We start from the raw sequence: 27,407 nt of genomic DNA on the forward strand, positions 1-27,407 counted from the left end.
TGGTTGTCTCGAGCTGCATCTCGGGATAGCCAATTGTATGTTTTAGGATCCTGACTACAAACACTGAAAAACTAAAAGTGCGAATTTTGTCATGAAATTTGGTACGTGGAGTTAGAATAATATTTGGAACAACTTTTCCAAATAACTTTATCAGATATCTCTAACGCGAAGCAAAATATCGAAAATTCGCCCTGTTTGTAAATTCACAGTAGATAGCAAAATTTTAAATCTGTATTTATTTAGATAGCCGCAATATAGGGGTGTCTTCATCTTAAATGCGACACACTGTGTATATAGGTAGGTATACGAGTATATAATATGTAGAGTATAGAGTATACTTATATAAAGGTATATGTGTCGCCTACCCACATACCGAGGTCACGAGCCGCCACTGCCTGAGAGCACTGGAAATAAATGAAAATAAAACAAAATACATGAACGTAAGCAAGAAAAAGAACAACTGACAGAACTGCCCATAGACTCACATAGCTTCGAAGACGTTGAAATATTTAGGAGTAAGTACATATTAGTCAACAGAAGAAATGGAAGTGCAAATATGAAAAGAAGAAACTCTAGCTGGAAATAAAGCGTTCTATAGAAATACAAAAACGTTTAGAGATAAGAAGATAAGCCGAAACACAAAAATGAAAATATACAAAATGACCATAAGACCAATAGTGGTACCTATGTGCTTTAGAGACATTTACATTAACATCAAGAGAAGAACAGTTTTTGAGAAGAAAATTATGAGAAAAATACTGGGACCAAAGAGGAAAAATGAAGAGAATGCAAGACAATGGATCAATCACGAAATACAAGAATGGATGGGCCAAGAGAACATAGAGCAGTAAAAGCACAGATAATTAGATGGTATGGGCACATAATGAGAATAGAGAAGAGCAACCCGTTAAGAGTTATAACGGAATGGATACCACCAGGGAACAAGAGGCAGACCTAAACTGAGATGGATACAAGTGGAAGAAGACTTAGGTGTATGCCAATTAGAAATATAGATAGGACAATCAAAAGAAAGAGAGAGAGAAAGAGAGAGAGAGAGAGAGAGAGAGAGAGAGAGAAAAAGAGAGAGAGAGAGGGAAAAGAATTGAGAGAAGTAGAGGAAACAGCGAAGTCACATCAAAATCTATAAATCAAATTCAGAATGGGATGATCCTGCACACAAAAAGGATCTTTAAATGAAAACAGATCAAGCTTGCTCTGGAGCGTATAGCTCGTATACAAAAAAAAAATAAAAAACTAAAATACTTAAACTTAAAAGTTGATAGAACAATTGGAGTTTTATTAATTAAAGCTGTTATAAATGGTTATTTCAAAAATTTAAATACCATTTCACCAATTCTAAAATGTATAAATTAATTACACTAATTTATCAATGGGCTAAAAATGTACCCGAAGCCATAATATAAAACCCAAACAGACGTAGAAAAAGTTGAGTCTCCCTTCCCCAAAAGCCGCCGCTGTTTATCTTGACAGCTTTTTCTCTTTCCTCGTCTTATTGCTTTGTGCATAACATTGAACCACACGAGCACAGCGTAGAGACTAGCAGCATACACCCACAGCTTCGGCAAGAGTAGAGAAGTAAATCAAAAGATGAAATTGAAGGTTTATAATCGCAGTCCCCTCAGGCGTGTAACTCGGTAAGCCAATCACAAAGCGAGTATCTTATCGCTGTAGCCAATGGCCGACGGCCTTTCCCCCGGCAGCACGGCTGCTAGCCAAACGACTCGACAACACATCTCCACACACGCAGTGCCTCTAACAGAACGCCTCAAACTAACATATCGCGACTGTATTCATCAAGAATTTAACACTAATCCGTCGTAGTTTAGTTATAAGGGTACACTCGCGGTTTTTTTAGATTTCAGAGGTCGAAATCTCGATATTCTTTTGTATTTAGAGGGCTGTGATATTATTCGTCATAGACTGAAGTGTCTGTAAATTTGTGAGTGTTTGTGATTTTTCTTTAACTAAGTAACTCTCACTGGAATATGGAATGATGTCACGATTTTACATCAACTCTAATTCTTCTTTAGCTAATTATCAACAATATGAGGTAAGTTTAATTTTAGAAGTAGATAAAACACAAAATATTTTTGTTTAATCCATACTTATTCTAAACTGTCTGATCATTTAGTATCTATCATACTTTCTAAGGAGCTTGTCCAATACTTACAAATATCTAAACGAAATTTACGATACATTCATTGTTGCATAAATGCATTAATATGCATCAATGAAGCATAATTTTTGGGCAGTTCACTTCATTATGAAATACCTCATAATCACCTACAATCATAGAATTATTTATAATAATAATTATAAAGTAATATTTTTCAGAAGCTTCGCAATCTTCTGAAGCTTTTTGTGAAATATGTAATACGAAATTTAAATAACCAATAAGAAATTGGAGCTATTTACAATATCAAGATTCAAGATACCTTTCAATACCTCTTTTTCGCTAAGTCAATACTTTTCGACTCATTTGCGAGTAAATATGTTCATTTTTCAACAAAATCACCACGTTTTCAGACGGTTTTTCGCAAATAATTAAAAAAATAAGTATTTTATCGAAAAAAACGATCTTAGGAAAAATATAGCCTGTAAACAACTTTAAAAAATGGTGTATGCATAAGGTCTTCTATACCTAGAAGAACCAGAGTTATAGCTAATGAAAAATAGGTTTATATTCGTCAAATTCCAAACAGAGTATTTCAATGTGAAATATCCAAAAAATAAAGCACTTTTTGGGGAAAACTCATTACAACTTTTTTAAAGTGTCTAAAAAAAGCTTTATTGCTGTTATAAAAAAAAGTTTCTAGCATCAAATGTAAGCAAGTTACGCTCAAAATAAAGTTAGTCCCTTTTGTTTTGGCAAAATAAAATCGGGAAGATCATCCCCTGCTGATAAGCAACTTGAATGAAATTAATCGTTACCGCTTCACAAATGACTTTACTTTTATTGTCTTTATATGATTTGTAAGTTTTATCGATTCAAAGTGCTTATTTTTGAAAAAAATTGTTTATAAAACTAAAATGTTTAATTAAAAAAAAAATGCTTCTCAAAAAAAAACGTGAAAATTGTTAGAGATACCAAAAATCTCAAAGAATAAAAATGCCGTCTTTGCTTTTCTGAATATTTTGTGCTTTTTTGTTTTTCTGTTTGACAAAAATTGGTTATAAGATTTGGTGATGCTAAATTTGCATACACTCGTGATTAGTGACTCATTCAAGCCCTTTTAACTACAGTTTTTTCAAAAATAAGGACTTTGAACCGAAGAAACTTACAGATCATATAAACATTTCAGACACGAGTAAATAAATTTGTAAAGTGGTAACGATTAAGTTCATTTAAGATGTTAATTAGGAGGTGATTTTTCCCGATTTTTTTACCAAAAAAAAAGGGACCAACTTTATTTTAAGCGTAACATGTTTAGTTTTGACGCTAGAATTTGTTTTATAAAACGAAAAAAAGGGTTTTTTAAACACTTTAAAAAAGTTGTAATGAGGTTTTCCCAAAAAGTGCTTCATTTTTTGGTTACTTCAGGTTAAAATATGTATTCGATTTGGAATTTGACGACTAATGAACCTATTTTTATTAGCTATAACTCTGCTTTTACTAGATATAGAGATCAAATATATACACTACTTTTTTCAATTTTTTACGGGCTATATTTTTGCTAAAAATATTTTTTCCGACAAAATACTTAATTTTTGAGTTATTTACGAAAAACGGTCTAAAAACGTGGTTATTTTGTTGAAAAATGAACATATTCACTCTCAAATAACTCGAAATGTATTGACTTGGTGAAAAAACTTTATAGAACAAAAGTTGCTTAGAATTAGTCAGTTTAGCCATTTCCGGACTTATTTTGGAAATATATTTTTTCACCCCCGAGAGGGGGTGAAGGTGACCCCAGGGCTAAAGCACACATCGGCACAATATCACTTTTTTTCTTTGACTTATTAGCTATGTGTATGCCAAATTTCGTGTCAATCCAAGCGGTTCTTTAAAATTTAGAGATTTTGCAATATTTTACCGTTAAAGAACGTAGGGTACCTACTATAAAGTGACGATTAGTTTTATATCAGTTTATTATTTATCTGGTAAACAAACTAAATTTCTACGGAATTCGAGGTACCTATTTCTTTGAATTGGTTCCAATCTTACTGGTAGGATAAGAAACAACTGGTTAGAGCACATGATACTGACTCTAGTCTCAAAAACATTGTATATGGGGTACCGCAAGGTTCAGTTTGGGTCTTCTATTTTCCTTTTCTTTATAAATGACATCACTAATTTAAAAATCGTATCACTTAAAGCAACTCTAATATTGCAACTATTCATACAACAATAACTTCTTACAATAAAAACATATTCCGACTCTAATTTACTCTCTAAGCAGTAGCATTATCCTGTAAAGGAGTTCTTCAATCCTTGCTTCTTAATATAGCCAGATGAATACCGTTGATTCTGTATCGAATATCGATTTGTTAAGTAAGAAACTAGCCTCAGCTTGCTATGGACTAAGATCTCTGTCGAAGGAAACCAATTTAGTATCTTCCAAAATAACATAATGGGTGGAATGCATAAAACGTAGTACCTGCTAATGCTTCAAGTATGTACTTCATTTTAAAAGATTTTACTACACTTGCACAGCACTACTACACTTACAAGTGCTTTCTAATTATTTTACTGCATTTACAAAGCATTTAGTGCTTTATAAGTGTAGTAAAATCTTCAAAAAAGTAGTACATACTTGAAGCATTAGCAGGTACTACGTTTTATGCATTCCACCCAATATTTGTCTTTGTTCGAGTCTCATCTACGATATGGTCTTCCTTTTTGGGATTCTAGTACAGCTACCAATCTGATGTTATTTTTAAATGACAAAAAGAGCAATACGGTATCTGTTTGGCCTCAGTAGAAAAACATATTGCAGAAGCTACTTCAAAGATCACGGTAGTTTAACACTTCCCTCTTTATATATTTTAGAAACTCTTTGCTTAATTCGTAAACAACTACAAGTTTTTTTTTCAGTAATAAGATCTAATCCTGACTACTCCATCAGAAATCAGAGATCCGTAGGAGATACATCATTTATGTTTTAAAATAACATAGGTCCCTACATATAAAATCAGAGTTTCATACTTATTAATTATGATAGTAACCTAAAAGTAAGATCAAATAAAGTTGATTCAGAAAAAGGGGTTGGAAAAAGATCCAGGGTTGGTTTAAAATATTTGGTCCTTTAAATCCTTAAAAAATCCTTTAAATCCAGGTCTTGAAAGCTATTTTAGAATTCTGTCAATATTCGTTAATAAGAACTTAACACTAATCCGTGGTAGTTTAGTTATAAGGGTACACTCGCGGTTTTTTCAGAGGTCGAATGCTCGATATTCTTTTGTATTCAGAGGGAGAGGGCTGTGATATTATTCGTCATAGACTGATGTGTCTATAAATTTGTGAGTGTTTGTGATTTTTCTTTAACTAAGTAACTCTCACTGGAATATGGAATGATGTTACGCTTTTATATCAACTCTAATTCTTCTTTAACTAATTACCAACAATATTAGGTAAGTTTAGTTTTAACATTTTGTAAGTAGATACAACAGAAAACATTTTTTAATCAATACTTATTCTAAACTATCAGATCATTTAGTTTTATGCTTGCTAGGAAGCTTGTCCAATACATATCTGAACGAAAATGCATTTTTTAAGTTACCTTCATTGTTTTAATAATCAACTAAGGATAATTTTTGGGTAGATTACCTACTACATTATGATAATTATCAACTACCTAATCGTATAATTATTTATAACAATTAACAGCTTTTATTTTACCCCAGACGCTTCTGAAGCTTCTTGTAAAAGAATACGAAATTTAAATAAACAATAAGGATGGTATTTCCAATATCAGTACCTACCTATATATTTCAATATACCTACCTATATTTCACAGTTTTTTATTTTTCTCTTCTGACTAAGATTTTCAGTGTTTGTAAAAAACGGAGAATAAAATGGTCTAAAATGCTTTCTATTATACCTGAGATGCACATACATTATTAATTTTAAATAAATAATGTTTTATCATAATTTTTAAGTGACAATATTAGTTTATTCGTTTACGTGATAAAAAAAACTAAATTTCTACGGGATTCGAGGTATTTCTTTGCATTGGTTCCAATCTTACTTACAGGAAAGTAAGCAACTGGTTCGAGCAAATGATACTGACTCGAGTTTCAAAAACATTGTATGTGGTTAGGGTTAGCACAAAGTTCAGTATTGGGTCCTCTAGGTACTTTTCCTTTTCTTTAATGAAATGACATCACTAATTTAAAAATTGACAAGAAATTTTTCTTTTTGCTAATGATGCAAGTATCACTTGGAGCAACTCTAATATTGCAATTCTTCATGCAACTATAACTTCCGATCTACTTACAATAGAAACCTGATCAGGTTCTAATTTAATCTCTTTTAACGTCAGCGTCGATAAGGCAGTAGCATTATCCTATAAAGGAGTTTTTCAACCCTTGCTTCTCAATATTAGTCCGATCAGTAATACACCTACCACCTACCGTTGATTCTGTAAAATTTCTTGGTATTTTTTAGACAGCAACCTTATGTGTCATATGACAGGCGCTTAATGCGCGTTTTGATAACGCGCGATTACAACTGCATACATTTTATTTGAGACCATTCACATACTAACACGCATTTTGAATTACTTAAAACGCGCGTTAGCATGTGAACAAGTGAACAGTCTCAAGTAAAATGTATGAAGTTGTAATCGCGCGCGTTTTTTTCGCGATTTTGTCGCGAGCCGCAAAAAAGGTATAAAAAAATTTTTACAGAAATTATATTTATTGAAAACATATAAATAAAAGTACAAAATATATATGTAGCAAATTTATTCTTAAAAATTAAAACATTTATTTTAGTTCTTGTGATAATTTTTTCAAATTTGGTTAATTTGCAAACAGCTTCTCAGTAATTATTTCCTGTGTTATAGTTAATACTGATCAGTGTTTGGATTTGACGAATTTTAAACTATAAAATATTTTTTTTTTTTTATTTAAAACACAAAACCACATCAACCGCGCAGGGTTATTAGTGGATATGACAATACAAAGTATTACATTAAATATATAATACAATTTAATTTAATATTATACAATTTGATGTCTTTTAAATATGTTAACACTGATGAAACTTTTTTGGTGAGGATTGTCTTGAGGTCATCGTCTGTGATTCTATGGGATCTTCTTTCTTTTTGAAATTGAGGACACTCTTAATGTGATTGGCTTAGCTTCTAGGTCTGTTCTTACAAGGATGGCTACTCCGCCACTTGCCTGTTGTGCTATTATATTTTTTGGAAAACATTGGTAGTTTTGAAGATTAATATTGTATTGCTTAAAATGGGTTTCTTGAAGACATAAGATCTTAGGGCATGTTTCGTTTATTAGAAGTTTTAATTGTTCTAAATGGGTGTAGAACCCATTGATATTCCACTGTAATATATAGGGGTTAGATTAGACATTTTCGAGTTCTGACTGAGAATGTGTTTCATCGGTCTCTTCTGTGGAAGAGAAATTATTGGGGCTTAGTTTCTTTCTTAATCGAGTTATATTATTTTTTAATTTTGAATTGTGGGTATAAGCGTGAACAAAATTAAGGATCTGAATTAATTCGGCTGTTTCGTTCGAATAGTTTTTTGAGGTTATTTCGGGATGTTTTGCGTTTAATGTGTTTTCGAGAAAGTCACATATTTCGTCGAAGTTAAGGACAAATGGTGGTGATCTGTTTGCGATTTTGTCTTTAATTGTCTCTAGGGAAAGTAAAAGTTCATCTCGAGAATTTCTTTTAGACGTTTTTGTTTTTTTCTTTGATTTCCTTGTTACTGGAGAAGTGAAGATATGAGAATCGGTCTGTGTGGTATTTTCGTTGATTTCTGGAGACGATGAGATGAGCCTTTTTGGATGTTTTGTGACGTTTGGAATAATTTTAGGTTGTGTTATTTCTAATGGAGTAAGATTGCTGATCTTGTTGGAAGTTGATGATGTTGTTATTTTTAAAGTGTTTGTTTCATTTGTATTATTTGTAGGTCTAGACATGTCGTCAGTTTCTATGGTAGATTCTAATTGGTTATTAGAGACCTGTACGTCTGGGATCTGATCTAATATATTTTGGGAAGATGCTGGGTGATCGTTAGAGGTGGATATTAAGGCTTTGTCAGAAGGTTTTTGTTCTGTTTGGTTATAAGGTAGATTTGTTATATATTGTGTGTTTTGGGAGGTTTCTGGAAGAGCTTTAGAAGTGGTTGGATTAGAATTGGTTGGGTCAGGATTTGTTGTATTAGAAGTGGGTGGATTAGAATTGGTTGAGTCAAGATTGGTTGTATGTGTGTGTGTGGTTGGGATATTGACTGCGAAACCTAAGGCTTCATTCGCCTAATCATATTTACCTTTGATTCTTATAACAAAAAATAAAATTTATTAACATTTTATATCAATAATATTAATGTTTTTAAACAATATCAGTATGGTAAAAAATTCTACATTCTACAATTGGCAAACTTGCAAATCACATAATATTAATGTTCGTACACAGTTTTCTAATACTATCCAGTTCCATATCTAGTTCCGAATCCAATGGTTATATTTCTCCCGTATTGTTCAGTGTCGCTCCCAGTGATTGATTTTTTTTTTTTGGTTTTTTTTTTTGAAATATTTTTTTATTATTTTATTATTATATTTTTTTTATTGTGCTCATAATTCTTTTTTTTTGTTTATTGATTTTTTGGTCTTTTTTTTTTTGTCTTATTTTTTTTTATTTTTTTTTTATCTTTTTTAACCAATATTTTTTTTGTATTAAAATGATCTTTCTTTTATTTTTTGTTTACTTTTTTTTTTCTATCTTTTCCAATTATGTACAATTTTGCTATACATTTTATTTATAAACTAATACTTCAAATTCTTATATTTAAACTGCTTATGTGTTGATATAACAACTTATAAACTTCTAAATTGTTAGACACTATTAATTCATAAAGATTGATTGGTTTTACTAAAAATTTCATTTTCATAATTAATTCCATAAACATATTGATCTTCGTTCTATTTTTATTACAATTTAATATCATATGTTCTAGTGTGCTATATTCTCCACATTCGCAGTTTGGGGAATTTACCATTTTTAATTTAAATAAGTGTGAAGGTGCTAGTGAATGATTAAATCTGATTCTACAAATAATTCTAATTACATCTTTTTTTACAATGCCATTAGAGAACCATGGTTTAGTAGGAATTTTCGGCTGAATACTTTTATAAAAAAGTCCTTTGGTGGAATGACTATATATATCCATCCATTCCTGCCTAATTATATTTTTGGAAATAGTATATAGGTCTTCTGGAATGAACGAATATTTCACAAAATTATCAGAATCTAATGCTTCCTTGGCGAGCATGTCTACTTTTTCATTATGGATAATCCCACAGTGAGCTTTAACCCAAACAAACTTAACTATTTTTCCTTCTTCGTGCAAGTTTTTAAAATTAACTAAAATATTTAGTAAGAGATAATTAATATTACAATTAGTTGATATGTTTTTAAGTTTATCTAAAATACTTTTACAATCTGATATTATTAAAAAATTTTGCTTACTAAATAAGCTATTTTTTATATATTTTAAGGCTTCTAATATACCGATTTGCTCAGCTGAATAACTTGAAAATTCACTCGGAAGTTTTTTTGCCTCGAAATAGTTTTCTATAGGGTCCCAAAATGCACAAGACGTTTTATCGTCTTTTTTAGATGCGTCTGTAAATACGATATGATGATTTTTAAAATAATTTTCTATGTCTGAATTAAACATCATATTTCTCAACGAATTCGGATACATGGAATAATCTCTTAGAAATCGTATTTCTAACTCAGGCACATCAATTAAGTTTGTTTGGTATATTGGTAACATTTCGTTTCTATACATTGTGTCTTTATATTCTAAACAGTCTTTATATGATTCACATAAAATAAGTGATTCCTTTTTCTTCCAGTACTTATTAGTCAAATCCATTATAAATAGGTTGTGAAGTTTACTAACTAGACTACTATTTTTAGATAAAATTTTCCACAAAAATTTATTACAGAGATATTTTCTTCTTAACTGTAAAGGCATTTCACAGCATTCCACGTAAAGATTTGAAACTGGTGTACTTTTAAAGGCTCCAATGGACAATCTTAGGCATTTATTTACTAAATTATCTATCTTTTTTAAGTTACTGGAGGCTGCTTGGGAGTATAGAAAGCTTCCGTAATCAAGAATTGATCTAATAAATGATCTATATAATAACAGGGACATTTCTGGATCGGCTCCCCAGCTGTAAGAACTTACAGCCCTTAATATATTTAGTCCTTTTTCGGCTTTTTTTAATATTCTTTCTATGTGTTCTTTCCAGAGTAATTTTCTATCAATAGTTACTCCTAGGTATGTTACGTGAGAAGTAACGGGAAAGCTATGCTCTTGTAGTACAATCTGGTTGGGAACTGCGCGTTTTCGTGTGAATATACATGATTTTGATTTTTTTAGTGAAATATTTAAGCCTTTCTCATGACACCATTCGTTAAATTGAAGAAAAAATTGGTTTAAAGAACTGTAACCAGATTCAAGATCACAATTATCAATGTAAATGCATATATCGTCCGCATACTCCAGTATCTTAATGTCCCTAAATTCGTCTGACAGCCTTTCTAGGTCAAAAGTGTAGATTGTGTATAATAGAGGACTTAAAACGCTGCCCTGAGGTAATCCCAGACTTGTTGTTCTTGTATCTAAAATTTCCTCGTTTACTTTAAAGTTAATTATTCGATTCCGGTATAATTTTATTATTTTTGTAGAGAATTCATAACTAAATCCAATTCGTGTCATTTGTCGATGTAGAATTTCAAGATTTACTTTATTGTAGGCTGCCTCTATATCCATAAATAACGCTATAGTGGAACGATTTAAAGAGAACGAAATATTAATGTCAGCTACTAAATGAGTAATATTTTCTATTGTGGAATGAGCTTTTCTAAACCCAAACTGATATTTTGGTAGCTTGAGGTTGGATTCTAGCCAATATTCCATTCTTGTTTTGATCATTCGCTCGAATGTTTTTAGAACACAGGAAGCCAGTGATATACCTCTGTAGGATTCTGCTAAATTTGGATCTTTTTGTGGTTTCAACATTGGAATCATAATGTACTTCTTCCAATCTTCTGGATACTGCGTAGTTTCCCATATATTATTTATTATTTCCAACAAAGTAATTTTGCAGGACAATGGAAGGTTGTATAACATTACATAATGAATGTTGTCCATACCAGGAGCTGTATTTTTGTGTTTTTTAATACTGTTCTGCAACTCTTTTAGACTAAATTTCTTTAGTAGACTGCCCATTTCAATTGTATTGATGTTTTCTACTTGACGAGGATAAGCTTCTTCTTCTTCTGCAACCCATGGCGGCGTGACTTGGTTTATAAAAATTGTTGTCCACTCCCCTGCTACTACTTTACTGACTGGTTCTTTATAAATATTTTTTAACTTTCTAACCTCTGTCCATATTTGTGTTATTGGAGTATTTTTATTTATAGAAGTACAAAAATTCTTCCAAGATTCTTTTTTGCGCTTTTTTATTAGTCTTTTACATAGAGCCATTGCTCTTTGTAGGCAAATATAATTTACTGCATTTGAATTTTGTTTAAATCGCAAAAGAGCATCTTTTTGATTTTTCATTAATATGTCACATTCTTCATTCCACCAATGTTTATTAAATTTCGAATTGATCACTTTTTTCTTTTTGGGTATTGAATGGCCTGCAGCTTTGTTTACTTCTGCTATAAACTTGTCATATCCTTTTATATTATTTTGATTAATACCTTGTTCAATACTTTCAGAAAAAAGCGACCAATTTGCCTTGTTTAAATTCCATCTGTTTTTATTTGTGTTTATAATATCATTATCACTTTTAATTTCTATTAATATGGGAAAATGATTAGATCCTAAACTAGTTATTTTTGTTTGCCAATTGCACAATGTAGCCAAATCAGGAGATACAATAGAAATATCTATTGCCGATTTATTTTTTTGATTTAATGTAGGAATGAGAGTTTCTGCACCGTTATTAAGAAAAACTAAGTTGCAATTTTCAATTGCTGAAAGTAAATTAATTCCTGCTCTATCAGTAATATCACAACCCCACACTTGATGGTGACAATTAAAGTCTCCCGCCAAAATAAAAGGTTTTTCCAAGCTTTCAAAAAACAATGTCCAATTTCTTTCAGATATATTTAATTTCGGTTTAGCATATATCGAATAAACATTTAGCGTAAATGAGTTACTTACTTTAACACTTAGAGAAACAGTCATTAAATTTTCAATACTCTTAAAAATCTTTGTATTATTAAAAGCAATATTTTTCTTTAGAAGAATACCAACGCCACCGAAACCGTCCTCGCGATCAGAACGAAACAAATGATACCCATTGAAGTTTGGTCTCAAATGTTTCTTCAACCAAGTTTCACTTAAAATACTCAAATGTATATTATTATCAAACAAAAATTTTTCTAGTAACCCTTTATTGTGTATTAATGACCTTATATTATACTGAAGGATATTGAATTTACCTATTTATTGTTTTGTTTAACTCTTTTATTAATGTATCTACTAACATTGAATCCTCTGCGGATTGTAAATTCTTATTTGTTAAAAGTTCTTTAAATGAGGTTAAGATAATAGAGCACAACTCTTCTATTTTTGACTTTTGTTGGTGTATATTATTTTGAGATTGTGTAAAATTTTGTTCACTATATTCTGGAATATTCGGATATTTTTCATATACAGGGTGAGATGTTATTTTAGGAGTTTCCAAAATTGATTTGTGTTGCTGGGAATATCCCGACGATTCTGCATTAGATGTGATATTTTTATATCTATATTGCGATTTGTAGGAAGTAAATCGATGTCCTACGTTTGAAGTTCGGTCTAATACTACATTAGCATAACTTTTTTCAACTTTCTCTTTTGCTTCATTATATGGTATGGTTTCCGTTACCATAATCTTTTTTATTTTTTTTTGGGTATCGAATTCTGGGCAATTTTTACGATCTGTTGCTGAATGATCGCCTCCGCATAAAATACAAATTGGTTCACTTGTTTTTTCACATACATCCGTTTCATGATTTTCTCCACAGTGTCTGCAACGCAGAGTTCCTCTACAGTTGTCCATTACGTGTCCGTATCTCATACATTTGATGCATTGAATGACTCTTGGAACATATAGTTCAACGTTGTAAATCAATTTTTCTATTATTACCTGATTTGGAACGATTTGACCTCTGAATGTCACAATTATAGTAGAAGTTGGGACCAATTCGTTATCTTTCTTTCGTACCATTCTTTTTACATTTAGAATTTCTAAATTATTTCCATATCGAGATTCAATAATTTTTGCTAGTTCTTTTTCAGATAGCTCAAGGTCAACCTCCTTAATAACACCTTTACGTTGGGTTAAAAAAGTTGGTATGTAAGCCTCGTATCTTTTTTCTTTCAAAATTTGTGAATTGACTAAAATGTTTGCGCTTTTAGAAGAGTTTAACTCTACCTTAACCCTATTTTTTCCTACGACTGTCATATTAATGATGTTATTTTTAATTTCTGGAGCTGAATTAATAATCAAACGAGCAGTCCCTACCTTGTGCAGCCTCCCGATGTTCCCCTCCAGGTTTTGTATAAATACAAAATAAGGTCCTTGGTCTGTCTCAGCATATTTATTTTTTTCTTCATTTTTTTCAATACTTACCGATGCCTCATTATTTGGATTTTCTATTAGTTTTCTTCTTTTTAGTCTCTCGTTTTCCTCTTCGGTTTCCTTATTTCTTTTTCCATTGATCTCCGTCTCCATAATTTCCTCATCCTGTTCACTCCTTTTTGATTTACCCCGATCTGGCGGGATACTTTCTTTTTCCATTGTCACTTACTTCACAAAAATGCACATAAACCAAACCACTGTTATTATTTTTTCAAACTATACACTAAAACTATTATTAAAAATATAACTTATACACTAAAATTTACTTATTTTAAAGGTACGTATTTGTTTTTGTAATCCTCAAACTACGGCGACCGTAAAAACTTGAAACACTATAGTCGTTAGCAATTTTTACCGTACATCCGAATCGATTGGGTTCCAACACATTACTGTGAAGATTGGTTGTATTAGAAGTGGTTGCATTAGAAGTGATTGTATTAGCATTGTCAGGACATTCTGTTTCCTGATGACCAATAGTCTTGCATTTTGAACAGTTGAATCTTTCTATAGAAAGGTATAGTCTGTAAGTGGTATTATCATGAAAGATCATGAAAGAATCGGGAATGGACATATTTTCTAAAGGTGTGATAAATGTTTGCCTTCTAAAACTCAAGACATGGCTGTATTCGCTTTTAGGCATTCCTACCCTAAGAAAAGTCATTTTAGAGACGGCGCTTATACCCATTTTACGTAGTTCTTGTTCAATTAACGTGGTTGGAACAGAAGGACTAGCGTTTGAAATTATCAGTCTTTGAGCTGGAGTGATAAGTCTTCTTATTTCTACTTGAGTTTCTTTTATATTGACGTATTTGTGGGAATGCAGCAATGAATCAACCATATTTTTAGAAGAGAGATATATACATATTCTATTATTGGCTATTCTGGAAGCGAAAGATACGTTACGTGGACCAACTATTGAACCGACGGCTATGATGTACTCTTGAACTTTGGTTCCTTCAATACTAGAAAGAACTATGGCTTCATCTTTTGTTGGTTGTTTAAACGTGTTAACAACACTGGAATATGAGATGTGAGATGTAGTTTGTGTAGTGTTCATGGTGTTATTCGAAGTCATGTTTGATTAATTTTGGAGACGTTGCAAGGCCGGCCCTGTCGCCGGTTCAAAAACCGGTGTGGATCTTGGCCCAAAACTGGTCCTATTTATATTTCTTGGATATTTTATAGGTTATATTATTATTAATATAAATATAATAGATGTGGTTTTTGGTACTCACGTCAGGTTTGCGGGGTTTACATGGTGTTTCCACTATAACAATGTGGAGGAACTAACAAAATAATTTTAAACTGTGTTTTTATCATTTAAAAACTGATAAATATCGCAGCGGTTTACAACGTGATGTATATTATCATTGTCAGGACCGTACTCCTAAAATATTATTGTAAATACGTTGTTCTGAATATGGAAATAATTCGACAAGCAGTCATTTTTTATTCAGGATACTTTGATTCTGATACAAATTTCCAAAATTCTGTAATCGACGTTGACTTGTTGGTATTTTAATTGTATATTTTGATCTTCTTGTATCTCTATTAATTATAATTCTCCAAATATTTGTTAAGTCATAATTACATTGGAAATGGAATGGATGCAGAAAGAAAAAAGGGGTGATTTAAAATATGTCAAGTCTTGAAATATATTTTGGAGTTCCGTCAGTATTCATTCTAGCTTTTTTATATAGGTACTCGTTGAGTTTTTCTTGTTTAATATTAAAATATTTTTTTTATTTCGAGGAAAATGACATATGTTTTATTTTTAATGCCTTTATGAAAAAGTTGTAATTTAGTTTAAAAACTAAATATGTTTTATATTTTGAGAGGTTAGATATTATATTTTCCCCTGCAATTGTAAATTTAGTGTTTGTAAATGTTCCATGACATCAGTCAAAAATATTAAGTCTTGTATAACCACTCGTTGTTTAATTCTGAATAGGTTATTTGTGTATATGTAGATGTTGGTGTGTGTGTTCGTTGTCTATTTAATTAAGTCTTATATGCATTATCCTCCTTTGAGGTTAAAACATCCAAGAAAAGTAGTGAGCATATGAGCATATTCCTTTTCCTTAATTTTGTATAGTGTTCTTTATGGTTTATATTCATCAGGAAGTGTTCAATAACCATGATCCACAAGGCTATATCATCTACATTTTTTCACCATATTCTGAGTTTAAAATTTTATTTTGAGATATTATTTGATTCAAATATTAAATTTCAGAGAACTTTATGGATGCTGTGCCTATAAAGAAATAAAACAAATCAAGACGATTACACTATGCAATAAACAAATGAAAACTAAAGACATACTCACAACTGCAGATGGATTTGCATATAGAAAATTTACTAATTAAAACAAATAAGAAACAAAATAATTTCTTTAATTTGTATTTTGAAATCGATTTCCGGAGTGGAAATCAAAACATTAAGATAATCGTATTCTCAATTAAAATCGTGATTATTTCTCGTAACTCAGCTTTTGCTACAAATTGTGTTTAGGTAGATTTTCTTCTACCCTTTATATACCTATATTAACAGTCCATCATGCACTAATAAATCACATACTTAAGTAAGTTCGTTATGTACTTTCTACTGTTATGTAAAATATCCGCGCAATACCTAATACGTAACATTTTTTTTTCATTACGTAACGATTTAATTCAATTGAAAATTTTTTGCTCAATTAGAAATCCAATGAAATCAATTAATTTGTGGTCATCTGATTGAATACAACCAATAAAACCAACATTATACTGAAAACAGATCCCATGGGCTGTTTTCACTCAATCATGTAGCTATGGATACCTACATTTCGTTTCATTTCGATTTTGACATTTCAAATATTCAATATTTCAAAATGTCACGATTTGGTTGTAATTATGGAGACCTGTAAGAAGGAGTGGAAACGCAATGCATCGTTTGTGGGCTAACTTTTCAACCTCTAATTCAACTTTCAGCAATCGCCGATAGAGGCGCAAGTGTTCGAATAGGTGCTACAAATACATTAGCTCTTATGGACTTATTTATTATTTAACTCATTTTATTATTGTTTTTAGGGTAATTAGACATTAATTTATTGGTGGATTGTAGCTGAATATGTTTTATGCCAAAAATAAATTATTTTAACCTTATAACATATCGACGTGTGGTAAAAAGTGTATTCTTTTTATACCATTGTAGATGGAGATGTGACATCAAATTTAAATTTGTCATTACTTTAATAAGTAGGACAGCTTATTTTGAAGCGGAAATATTTTGTCACATTATCTAACTGCCACATTTATATACCAATGGTACTTCAACTGCAAATTAATTTGTTAATATCTTTGTAACTGATATCAAAAAGTTTGTTATTTAAAAAAATTGAACTTAACTGTACGTAATTGTTTTTAAAAAGTTTAAAAAGTTATTTAAATAATTTGAAGTTTATTGATACATTTTTTTTGGAATTATTCTTTTTATCAAAATTTAAAATGCTTTTTCTTTTGAACACTTCATTTATCTATATTCTGAAAGCTTACCTACCATATGTTTAAATTTAGTTAATAAAAATATATGTAAATTAACTACAGACGACAGTCTGACTTTTATAAAATTAATGTTAATTTTTGTGAAATATTTTCTCAAAAAATGCATTGTTTCGACAAAAAAACTTTCAAGATCCTTCTACTATTATTTTCAGGTTAAAATAAAAACCAATAATAGGTAATACACAAATTTTATTTATACCGAAGGAAATAACATACAAACGAATAGGTATAATCCATGAACGTTATAAATAACATAAAGACAAATCTTATAAAAAGTCTTTATTAACTTCGTTAAGTTCCCTTTTGAATTTTTTATCGGAACGATAACTCGATATAAATCCCGGTACGAGCAAGTTCTTTTAGTGTAAGCTTTCTTGGCACTCATATTTAAATAATATTAACCACCAAAAGCAATAATCTTATATTAACTACGAATAATTAATTATTTTCGAAATTTTCACATTCACTCCAATGCAAAACTAGCATCTATCTCTACGCCACCGCCGCCCTAGCGAGAAACCAAGCAAACAGGCAAAATCGTGTACACAAATTTCAAGGTCGTCCTATCTCGATTCCTCTCCTCTGTGTAGGTCTCCATAGTTGTAATACTGATGAGAATATTAATGAAATTATCGAATCAAATATACCAAAGAATACTGTTTACAGTAAAAAATTTGTATGGAAAGCGTTTATGGACTTTTGCAATGATAGAAAATATGAATTAGATAGAAATCGGACGGTGGAAGAATTGTTAATTGCACATTTAAATAAATTGTTTCTGCTCTGTATTTTTTTTTTCATAACCAGCAAACAATTTTCTATCCGAATAACCCTCGAACATTCATAAATGCTCAAAAATTTTTTAACAACTTTCTCAAGCTTGTTGCTTACAGGCAACAGACCTCCGCCTACGGCGTCGGTCTGTTTCCAAGCAACAAGCTTTCGAAATCTGTTATAAAATTTTTTCGAACAATTATCAATGTCCTTGGGTTATTACTACTGAAAACACATTCTATTTTGTTTAGTCTGTTTTGTTTTTAAATCCACCTAAACTAATTGGTGATTACAGATAGATCAAAGACAAAGTTTTCAATGTAATAAAAATATTTAAAAATATTTTTAAAAGATATTTAATTGAAAACTTATTGCAGCATTTTCCTGGTAACACCTCCATGGTTTCTAAAAATTGCATGCCAGATGGATGCTGAAGCGATGAAGACATGTATACATTTTCATACATTTTTATTTTATATTAGTATTACTCCTTTGAGTAACATAGGTCCATTTTCCGTTAGAACTTACCACGCTGAACAGGCGGGGTCGTGAATTGCAAGTTTTAGAATTCCCTCTTGTCTTCTTCGCTTCAGCATCCATCTGGCTTGCAATTTTTAGAAGCCATCTAGGTGTTACCAGGAAAATGGTCCAATAAATTTTCAATTAAATATCTTTTAAAAATATTTTTAAATATTTTTATTAGGTTGAAAACTTTGTCTTTTATTTAGCAGATGCCGCTACGCACTTACTACCATCACGCCAGTTGCAATGTGGGGACTAATAGATGTCGAAAATTTAACTTAGGACAGAGATAGCAACCTAGGTATATGCATTCTCTGAAGAACCACTAAAAAGTGGTGAAATCGTCGATAAGAATGCTGGTTGCGCTCTCTGAACTAATCGGGGAGTGCAATTAGAACGAAAAGATACAATGTTTCGGAAAGCAAAAGTCAAACAAGGTTATATTTTTCTAAAATTTTTTTTGTTAGTTTATAAATATCTTAAAGTAAAAAGTTCTACTCACAAATTTCGCCGCTAATTGTTTATTAATTGTTTAAACAATAACAATATTTTTTGTATAAATAATGTTAAGAATATGGGTGAATTCAACATTTTATTTTGATAAAAAATATTTTTATGTTAGTTTTGATTATGCTGAACCCGAATCTGACATTACAATTTGCAAATTCAAAATGGCGGATTCAAAATGGCGGATTTTTCCCTAAAAATCTTTAAAAAGCAGTTGTAAAATCCGAATTTTTTTATAAAACGTGTTGGTTTACATATATGTGGATATTTTTGAGAGGTTGCTGAACCTGAATCAAATTTTGATAATTTAAATTATAAAATGGCAGATCCAAAATGGCGGATAACTTAAAAAATAGTTGTAAATTCATAATTTCTTTACAAAATGTATTTATTTCTACATATATTTATTTTTGAGAGCTTTGATAAACCTAACTTAAAAGTTAACATTATAAACTATAAAATGGCGGATCCAAAATGCGGATTTTCTAAAAAGAACATAAAAAAGAACATTTTTCTAAAACATTTATTGTCTTTATTTTTAACAGGTCGTTGAATCTGAATTAAAGATTAAAAATTTAAATTTCAAAATGGCGGATCCAAAATGGCGGATATTTAAATGAAAAACAAGTAGAATCCAATCAAACAAATATGGAATTTCATTCTTAAAAAAAAGATAAACAAAAATTTTCACAATAATATTAAAAATTAAAATGTATTAGAAAGAAAGAACAAATTATTCAAAATCTATCTCTTCAATATTCAAAAAATTGTTGCAATGGGATCATAAATAAAAAAAGTTATTCTTAGTAAAAAGCTCTGCATATTCTAAGACTTTAAATGCAATCATAAAATATCAATTTTTATCAATTTTGTACAAGATATGTCAATAAATAAAAATTTCAATTAGTAGTAAACTACCTATATTTTTCATAATACTGAAAATTGTTATTATGGAAAGTTGTTCAGAATTAAAAACGATGTGTCAATATGCAATTACACTTTTCTAATCGAAATATTGTGAACTATAAAGGTACATATTTATTGCGCGAAATATAATTTTTTGACATAAATACCTCGTATATTATTAATAAAATGTAATATTTTATATTTGCATATTAAGTGTTAGACCATGCACAGCTATTTATGACGAATAACTTTATTCATAAAATTAATAATAAATCACTTATCATAAATAGTAAGTGAAAATTTAATGATGTTGGGTATAATTAATTTGAAACAATATTTAAAAAAAAACAAATTTTCAATTAGAAGGATATAATTACATATTGGAACATGGTTTTTAATTCCAAACAACTTTTCTTTATAAAAATTTTCGATATTGTGAAATATAAAGGTACTTTACTCTTGAGTGAAATTCATATTGTTTGATATACCTCGTACAAAATTAATAAAATTTGATATTTGATTTTTCGTAAAACTGATATTAAAAAAGTTATCAATAGGTTCCAAGTTACGCAGACATACTGTATAAGAGCTAAAAAAATTTTTTTGTCGAACATTTATTATTGTTGAAGCTTATTATTAAATATATTTTTGGTAAGTTTTACAGAAAAAGTTTTGATCACTCTTTATATACATTTTTTCAGTTGGTAATTTTCGGTTTTTGTATTACATTTTTGTTATCTTTCTTAGTTTTCTCAAAAAGAAATTATTTATTTCATTTTTAAACTAAAATTATTCAGTGTTTTTTAAAGATTACATCCTAAACTTTAAAAAAATATCAAAAAAATTGTATTAGATTTATTCAAACTTAAGTAATACCGTCTTAAAATGGTGAGAATTCTGTAAAACTAATAAGTTTTCAAAAATTACATTTTTGAGACGGCGTAATATTTGAATTAAATTTTTGAGATTTTTTTTAATGAAACATCGTTTAGTAAGATAATTGAGAGGTAATTTGTGCAAATTTGAGAGTTTTATAAATAAAATTGTATTAGTTACACATTTTTAAATAATTTTTAAACAAAAATCATGTAAGGCTCACTTTCCGCCCACACCGTACTTATGTCCATACATTTTATTTCTTTTTATTACAACCATAAGATAGCTTATTTCATCTTCTTTCATGTCCAATTTGTAAAATTTCTTTTGATCCATTAGTTAAAGAATTACATTAAAAAAACTCAATCGTGCACTTCTTCCAACGCTAGTTTACAGTGCGCCAATGTGTGTGAGAAGGGTGACTTTAGCGTTATAAATAAAAAATTACAGAAGCTAGAGATTTAATTTTAGAAAAATCTTTATCTAAGGTTTTTTTTGTAAAATTTTCTGAATTTTTCAATAGTCAAGTCAGTTTTTGTCTAAAAGTTACATTTTCGGAGTTATTTAAAAAAACATCTAACTTCGCTGTTCATTTGTTTAATAAAAAATGAAGCACCCACTTCTCGAGTAGAACTTTTTGATATGTTGTTTCTTAAACATTTCTTAATGAAATTACAAAAAGGTTTATCTTGTTTGATTTTTTCCGAAGTGAAAATCTAAATGCACTCCCCTATAAGTAAAAATTAAGACAGTTTTGGCTTCGCATTGCAACTGAATAAAAATTGTATACATTTTTATTACGATACGAAGGTGTATCTATCTGTTAAGATAGATACCTTCGACTCATTTTTATGTGCAATTGATTTGATTCATTTAATTTTATAATCTAGGGGCGACAGCTAAGTCCTAAGGCTTATTCAATCCTGATGGATCCATCTAAGTTTTTATTTTAGGTATTTTTGGCTGCTGATTACTAATTTCGAGGGTGGATTTCGATCCGAGTGGTCAAAAAATTGTTATAAACAACTTAATTGTTTATAAAGTTAAAATGGTGTTTACTAAACTTTATTCTAATAATTTGAACTCGGTATATTTGTAAAATTAACATTTTCTGAAGCTCAAAATGTTCCTTTTGAGTTATTCTATCATTAATCATTTCTGCTAATTCAAGGTATAAATGTTTATTGCTCAAATTTGCTTAAAACTCTTATCAACTAATTAATTTACAATTTTTTAAAGAAAATTACAATACTTCAAACGGGTATAACTTTAATACAAATAAACGATAAAGTAATTTAACAATTGCATGCGTAGAAGCTGAGTTACGATCGAAAAAGGTTCAAAAAATACTTATTTTGCAAACATCTTGCACTTATTTTACAATATCTCGAGTTCAAACTATTGGATTAAAGTTTAGTAAACTCTATTTTTATTATTGTTTTTTTTTTTCAAGGAACAAATTTATTTGAAAACAATATTTTTTATCTGTTTTACTTGATGAGCTAAAGTTTTAAACAACAAACAATTAAATTTTTTCACCACTTGGATCGAAATCCACCCTCGAAATTCGTAATTAGCAGCAGAAAATACCACATTTTGAAGAAAAAAAATTAAGATTATTTAAAAAGAAACGCCTAGGGATTACGGCACCCAAACTGTAAGGTTGCAGAAAAACTGATGATACACACTAAAACTTGTATAATATAAGAGAAAATTATTAAATCTAAAATTTTTCTAAAAAATTTTAGAAAATTAAAAAAAAAATTTCTAAAATTCTAAAATCTCTTAAACTATTATTTATAGTATAGTATTTTTAAGGTTTCTGTTGTTCCCGAGCGTTGAACTCTCCAATATAATTTTAAGAGGATGGGTACGTATTTTTGGCTTTAAGGCTATTCAAATGGGGATTCATTTTTTTCGAATCCTGAGAAATTTTGTATTTTTGTATTTATGTATTTTTGAAAAATTTAAACGCAAAATGAAATATTACGTTATTAGCGAGGGCCGAAAGTTCCTGAGAACTTCTATAATGTTTATTTTAATAAGTTACAGGTTACAGGGGTGAAAAACTAAGAGAAAATTTAGTGTGATTTTTAATTTCAAATATCTCATTCAAAAGAAACTTTTTATTTATTCTAAGGGACTTTCTGCCCTCGGTAATAATTTAGTCTTTCATTCTGCGTTTAAATTTTTCAAAAATATTTATTGGTTTTTCAGGATTCGAAAAAAATGAACACAATGTCCGTGGTAATATTTTCCAAATCTATCTTTGTCTTACAACGCACTCAGTCGAATAAAATATTGTCAGCATATTGTCAGTCAGAGTCAGACGTGACAATCAGTGACAATTTTAAATATTTGACATGGCATCGGGAATATTTTGAGTTGTTGATTAAATAATATTGATATACAGAGAGAGTCTGTAATTTGGAATAAATTCAATATCTCAAATACTAATTGTTTTTTTTGAAAAATGCTCAAAGCTGCCGATTAATATTTCAAATTGTCCTTTTTGACATGCAATTATAATGTATACAGGGTGTCCCAATTTAGAGATATGACGTCATCGTTGATTTTGTTAAATAGCAACACTGTCATTTTGATAGCTATTTTGATAGGGTGTGTAAAGTTATACACAACTGCAAAATATCAAATTTTTATTCTCTACCATTTACAAGATAATAGAAAATAACAAAGTTATGTCTATAATTTGGATATTAAATGAATAATTAAAATAATAATTGATTTTTAGAGATTAAAATAATAATTGATATTTTGATAGAGTGTGTAAAGTTATACACAACTGCAAAATATCAAATTTTTATTCTCTACCATTTACAAGATAATATAAAATAACAAAGTTACATATGTCTATAATTTGGAATAAATTCAATAATTAAAATAATAATTGATTTTTTGAAAAATGCTCAGACCCGTCGATTAGTATTTTAAACTGTCATTTTTGACATACAATAATAATGTATACAAGGTGTCCCAATTTAGAGATATGTCATCGTTGATTTTCTTAAATGGCAATACTGTCATTTTGATAGTTATTTTGATATGGTGTGTAAAGTTATACACAACTGCAAAATTTCAAATTTTGTTCCCTATCATTTACAAGAAAATAAAAAAGAACAAAGTTATGAAAAACAAGTAATCAAATAATAATTGAATTTATTTATTCCAATTAAGCAAATACTCATAATGTTGGCCCTCAACTATTGTCAAATTGTCAGTGGGCAACGTTATGAGCATTTGCTTATTTGAAATAATTAAATTCAATTATTATTTGATTACTTGTTTTTCATAACTTTGTTATTTTTTATTATATTGTAAATGATAGGGAACAAAAATTTGAAATTTTGCAGTTGTGTATAACTTTACACACCCTATCAAAATAACTATCAAAATGACAGTGTTGCCATTTAAGAAACTCAACGATGACGTCATATCTCTAAATTGGGATACCCTGTGTACATTATTATTGTATGCCAAAAATGACAATTTGAAATACTAATCGACGGGTCTGAGCATTTTTCAAAGAAACAATTAGTATTTTAATTATTGAATTTATTTCAAATTACAGACATAACTTTGTTATTTTCTATTATCTTGTAAATGGTAGAGAATAAAAATTTGGTATTTTGCAGTTGTGTATAACTTTACACACCCTATCAAAATGATAGTGTTGCCATTTAAGAAAATCAACGATGACGTCATATCTCTAAATTGGGACACCCTGTATACATTATTATTGTATGTCAAAAAGGACAATTTGAAATACTAATCCACGGGTCTGAGCATTTTTCAAAAAAACAATTAGTATTTGAGATATTGAATTTATTCCAAATTACAGACTCTCTCTGTATAGTGTATTTGATAAATAATTGATTTAAGACGTCAACTTAATAAAAAACTATTTATTGTGTATTATTTGTGGAAGATTCAAGCAGAGAATACATCAGGATAATATATTCTGTGATCCAAGTATTTTGTTGTTAAAGATGTTCAAAATTGTAAGCGTTCCATAGTAACAATATATTATTAAAAGATCACTTTAACACTTTTCCTCTTTTCTCGATTCAGGATTAGTTTTTGTTGTACATATAAATTATTACAATCACTGAATACATAGTTAGTGAAAAAATTATCACATTTATTAACTGAATTAATAATTTGCAATTATACAAATAACAGTTATCCAAGAACATTCAAAAGCCATATCTTTAAGTTAATGGTGACATTTTCAAGTAGAATGACATTCTAATAGTAATGTTTACATATCCATACCAGTGTGAATTTTACTACACGCAATTTGCCGTGTAAAGACAGAAAAGGTAGGGATAGCCGTAAAATATTTGCGAATTATGTACCGATGGCCTTAAATGTAAAATAAATAATAGTATGTATTTACCAAAAATAACTTTATTAACAAATTTTCCAGTCTTTTCTTTCAATTAACGTTTACTAAAAAATAATATTTCGTATGGAAGGTTGTTCTTTTACGTTGACATTTTCAGTCGAGATAACGAGTAGGTATATTATAGAGGGGATATACTACTTACTTTATAATGTCCAGTTATTGGTCTCCTATGTAATTCGGTCCACTCGTCATCATAATGAAATTTAAATTTTAGTTTCATCTGAGGATGGTATGTACATAAGAGCATGAATTTTTACGACTTTTTGATCACCGGCTTTATAACCACGTCTGGAATACTAATGAAACTTAGAGAAATCCTTGAATTCATTAAGTTTTAAATATTTTGCATAATAACGGAGTTTTTGACGTACTTTACGACAAATACGGGTATAATCAATGGGTTTCCTGTTTCCTAATTTGCATTTGATAGTTATAATATTCACAGAATCGACTTCCATTTGGCTATGGCTATATATTAATACTTATCATATCGGGATCGGGGATAGTATCATGAGGTTTTTTTTCCTGTTTTTTTTTCATGTAATTTAACATGGAATCACTAATATGAGACTTTTACTGTCATTATTGCATGTGGTTGTCTTTTTAAAGACAAATCAACATGCTATGATTTTTCTGACAGATAATCTTAAATTAAAGTTGAATTCATGTAATCGAATGAACTATCCTCCAATATAGTCATCCCAGGAATGCAACTCATAATATTGGAAATATCATTTTAAAGTCATCTACTTTAAAATGTATAGAAGAATTTTTTTACAAAGCAACAAAAAACAAAATTTATTTAATTTTGTATTTTGATAACGATTTCCAAAGTGAAAGTCGAAACGTCAAATAAATTTAATTTCTGATAAGTATTGGGCCTTATTCCCAATTAAAATAGTAAATTTCTATTTGGCTGAAACCTATGTTGTATTAGGGTAACATTTTTTCTTGAGTTTGCAGTTTTTAATTTTGATGGTACTTTGTACCTCGTAATACCTATTGCGAGAGGGGTCAAGCAAGGATGCATCTTGTCTCAGATGCTTTTCAACGTATAAGTACTATCAGTAGTAATTGCACAAGAGTTCTAAAATTATTGAATTTTTCCCGAGTGACACTTTGACAGTTTTAATTTCACGAGCCGAAGGCGACTGAAATTATGTCTAAAGTGTCACGAGGGCAAAAATTCTATATTAATTTTAGAGATCGAGTGCAATTTGTTGCGATTATTTCATGAATAAAACTGTTCAAAACCAAAATTTTATTGTAATTCATTTATGTAAGTACAAATTAGTACAATTAAACAAACAGTTGTTATAAATATTAATTTGACGGTTGAAAGTCATCACTTTTATAATTTTTAAAACATTAATTGTCATTAATGTCACTGAATTTATTTTTTTTAGCAACGAAGTGCATCTGACGTAATATACTTGACGACGGGAAATTATCAAAAATTATCGATTTAATTTAGATTGCTGTAGCTTTCTATTGGTCAGAATCTCCTATGAATGAAATAATCAGGTTAATCTTCAGAAAAACCTTATGGGAACAAAAAGAGAGAATAAGAATTGGCGGCGCAATAAGGGAAATAATAGACACCAAAAAATTTGCAGACGATACATTCATTATGGCTATGGAATAGCTATGAGAGCATGGAAGAGCTACACACTTTACTAGATGCAGTAAATAGCGAATGAATTCATATGGAGCTTACTTGGCATTAATATTGTTAAGACAAAGTTTACGGTAATATCAAAATTCTGAATTTGATCCAGACCAGGAGATCTGAGTATGCATAGAAATGGCAGGGATAGCCTTTTTAACATTCAAAAAATATGTGACAGAAATCTGAATACTGCGCTAAAACTTAGCTTTGTTGAATATTTCGTCTGGTCCCAACCAACATTATACGGAGTAAAAACATGTACGTTAAAAGCGCAAATATATAAAAATACATAACAATAAAAGTATGCAAGACTGCATAC

General features: G+C 29.7%; 1 protein-coding gene across 1 annotated transcript in view; it reads left to right on the plus strand.

Annotated features, from left to right (window-relative positions):
• The first annotated feature begins 1,784 nt into the window (after positions 1-1,784).
• LOC126887160 (transcription factor AP-2-epsilon) overlaps positions 1,785-27,407 on the plus strand; it is a 311,642-nt gene continuing 286,019 nt past the window's right edge. Inside the window, exon 1 of the mRNA XM_050654525.1 lies at positions 1,785-2,071. Coding sequence (XP_050510482.1) covers positions 2,012-2,071 — 60 coding nt within the window. The 5' untranslated portion in view covers positions 1,785-2,011. The remainder of the gene's footprint in view (positions 2,072-27,407) is intronic.

This window comes from Diabrotica virgifera, chromosome 6, assembly GCF_917563875.1.
Source record: "Diabrotica virgifera virgifera chromosome 6, PGI_DIABVI_V3a".
NCBI classification, from domain to species: domain Eukaryota; kingdom Metazoa; phylum Arthropoda; class Insecta; order Coleoptera; family Chrysomelidae; genus Diabrotica; species Diabrotica virgifera.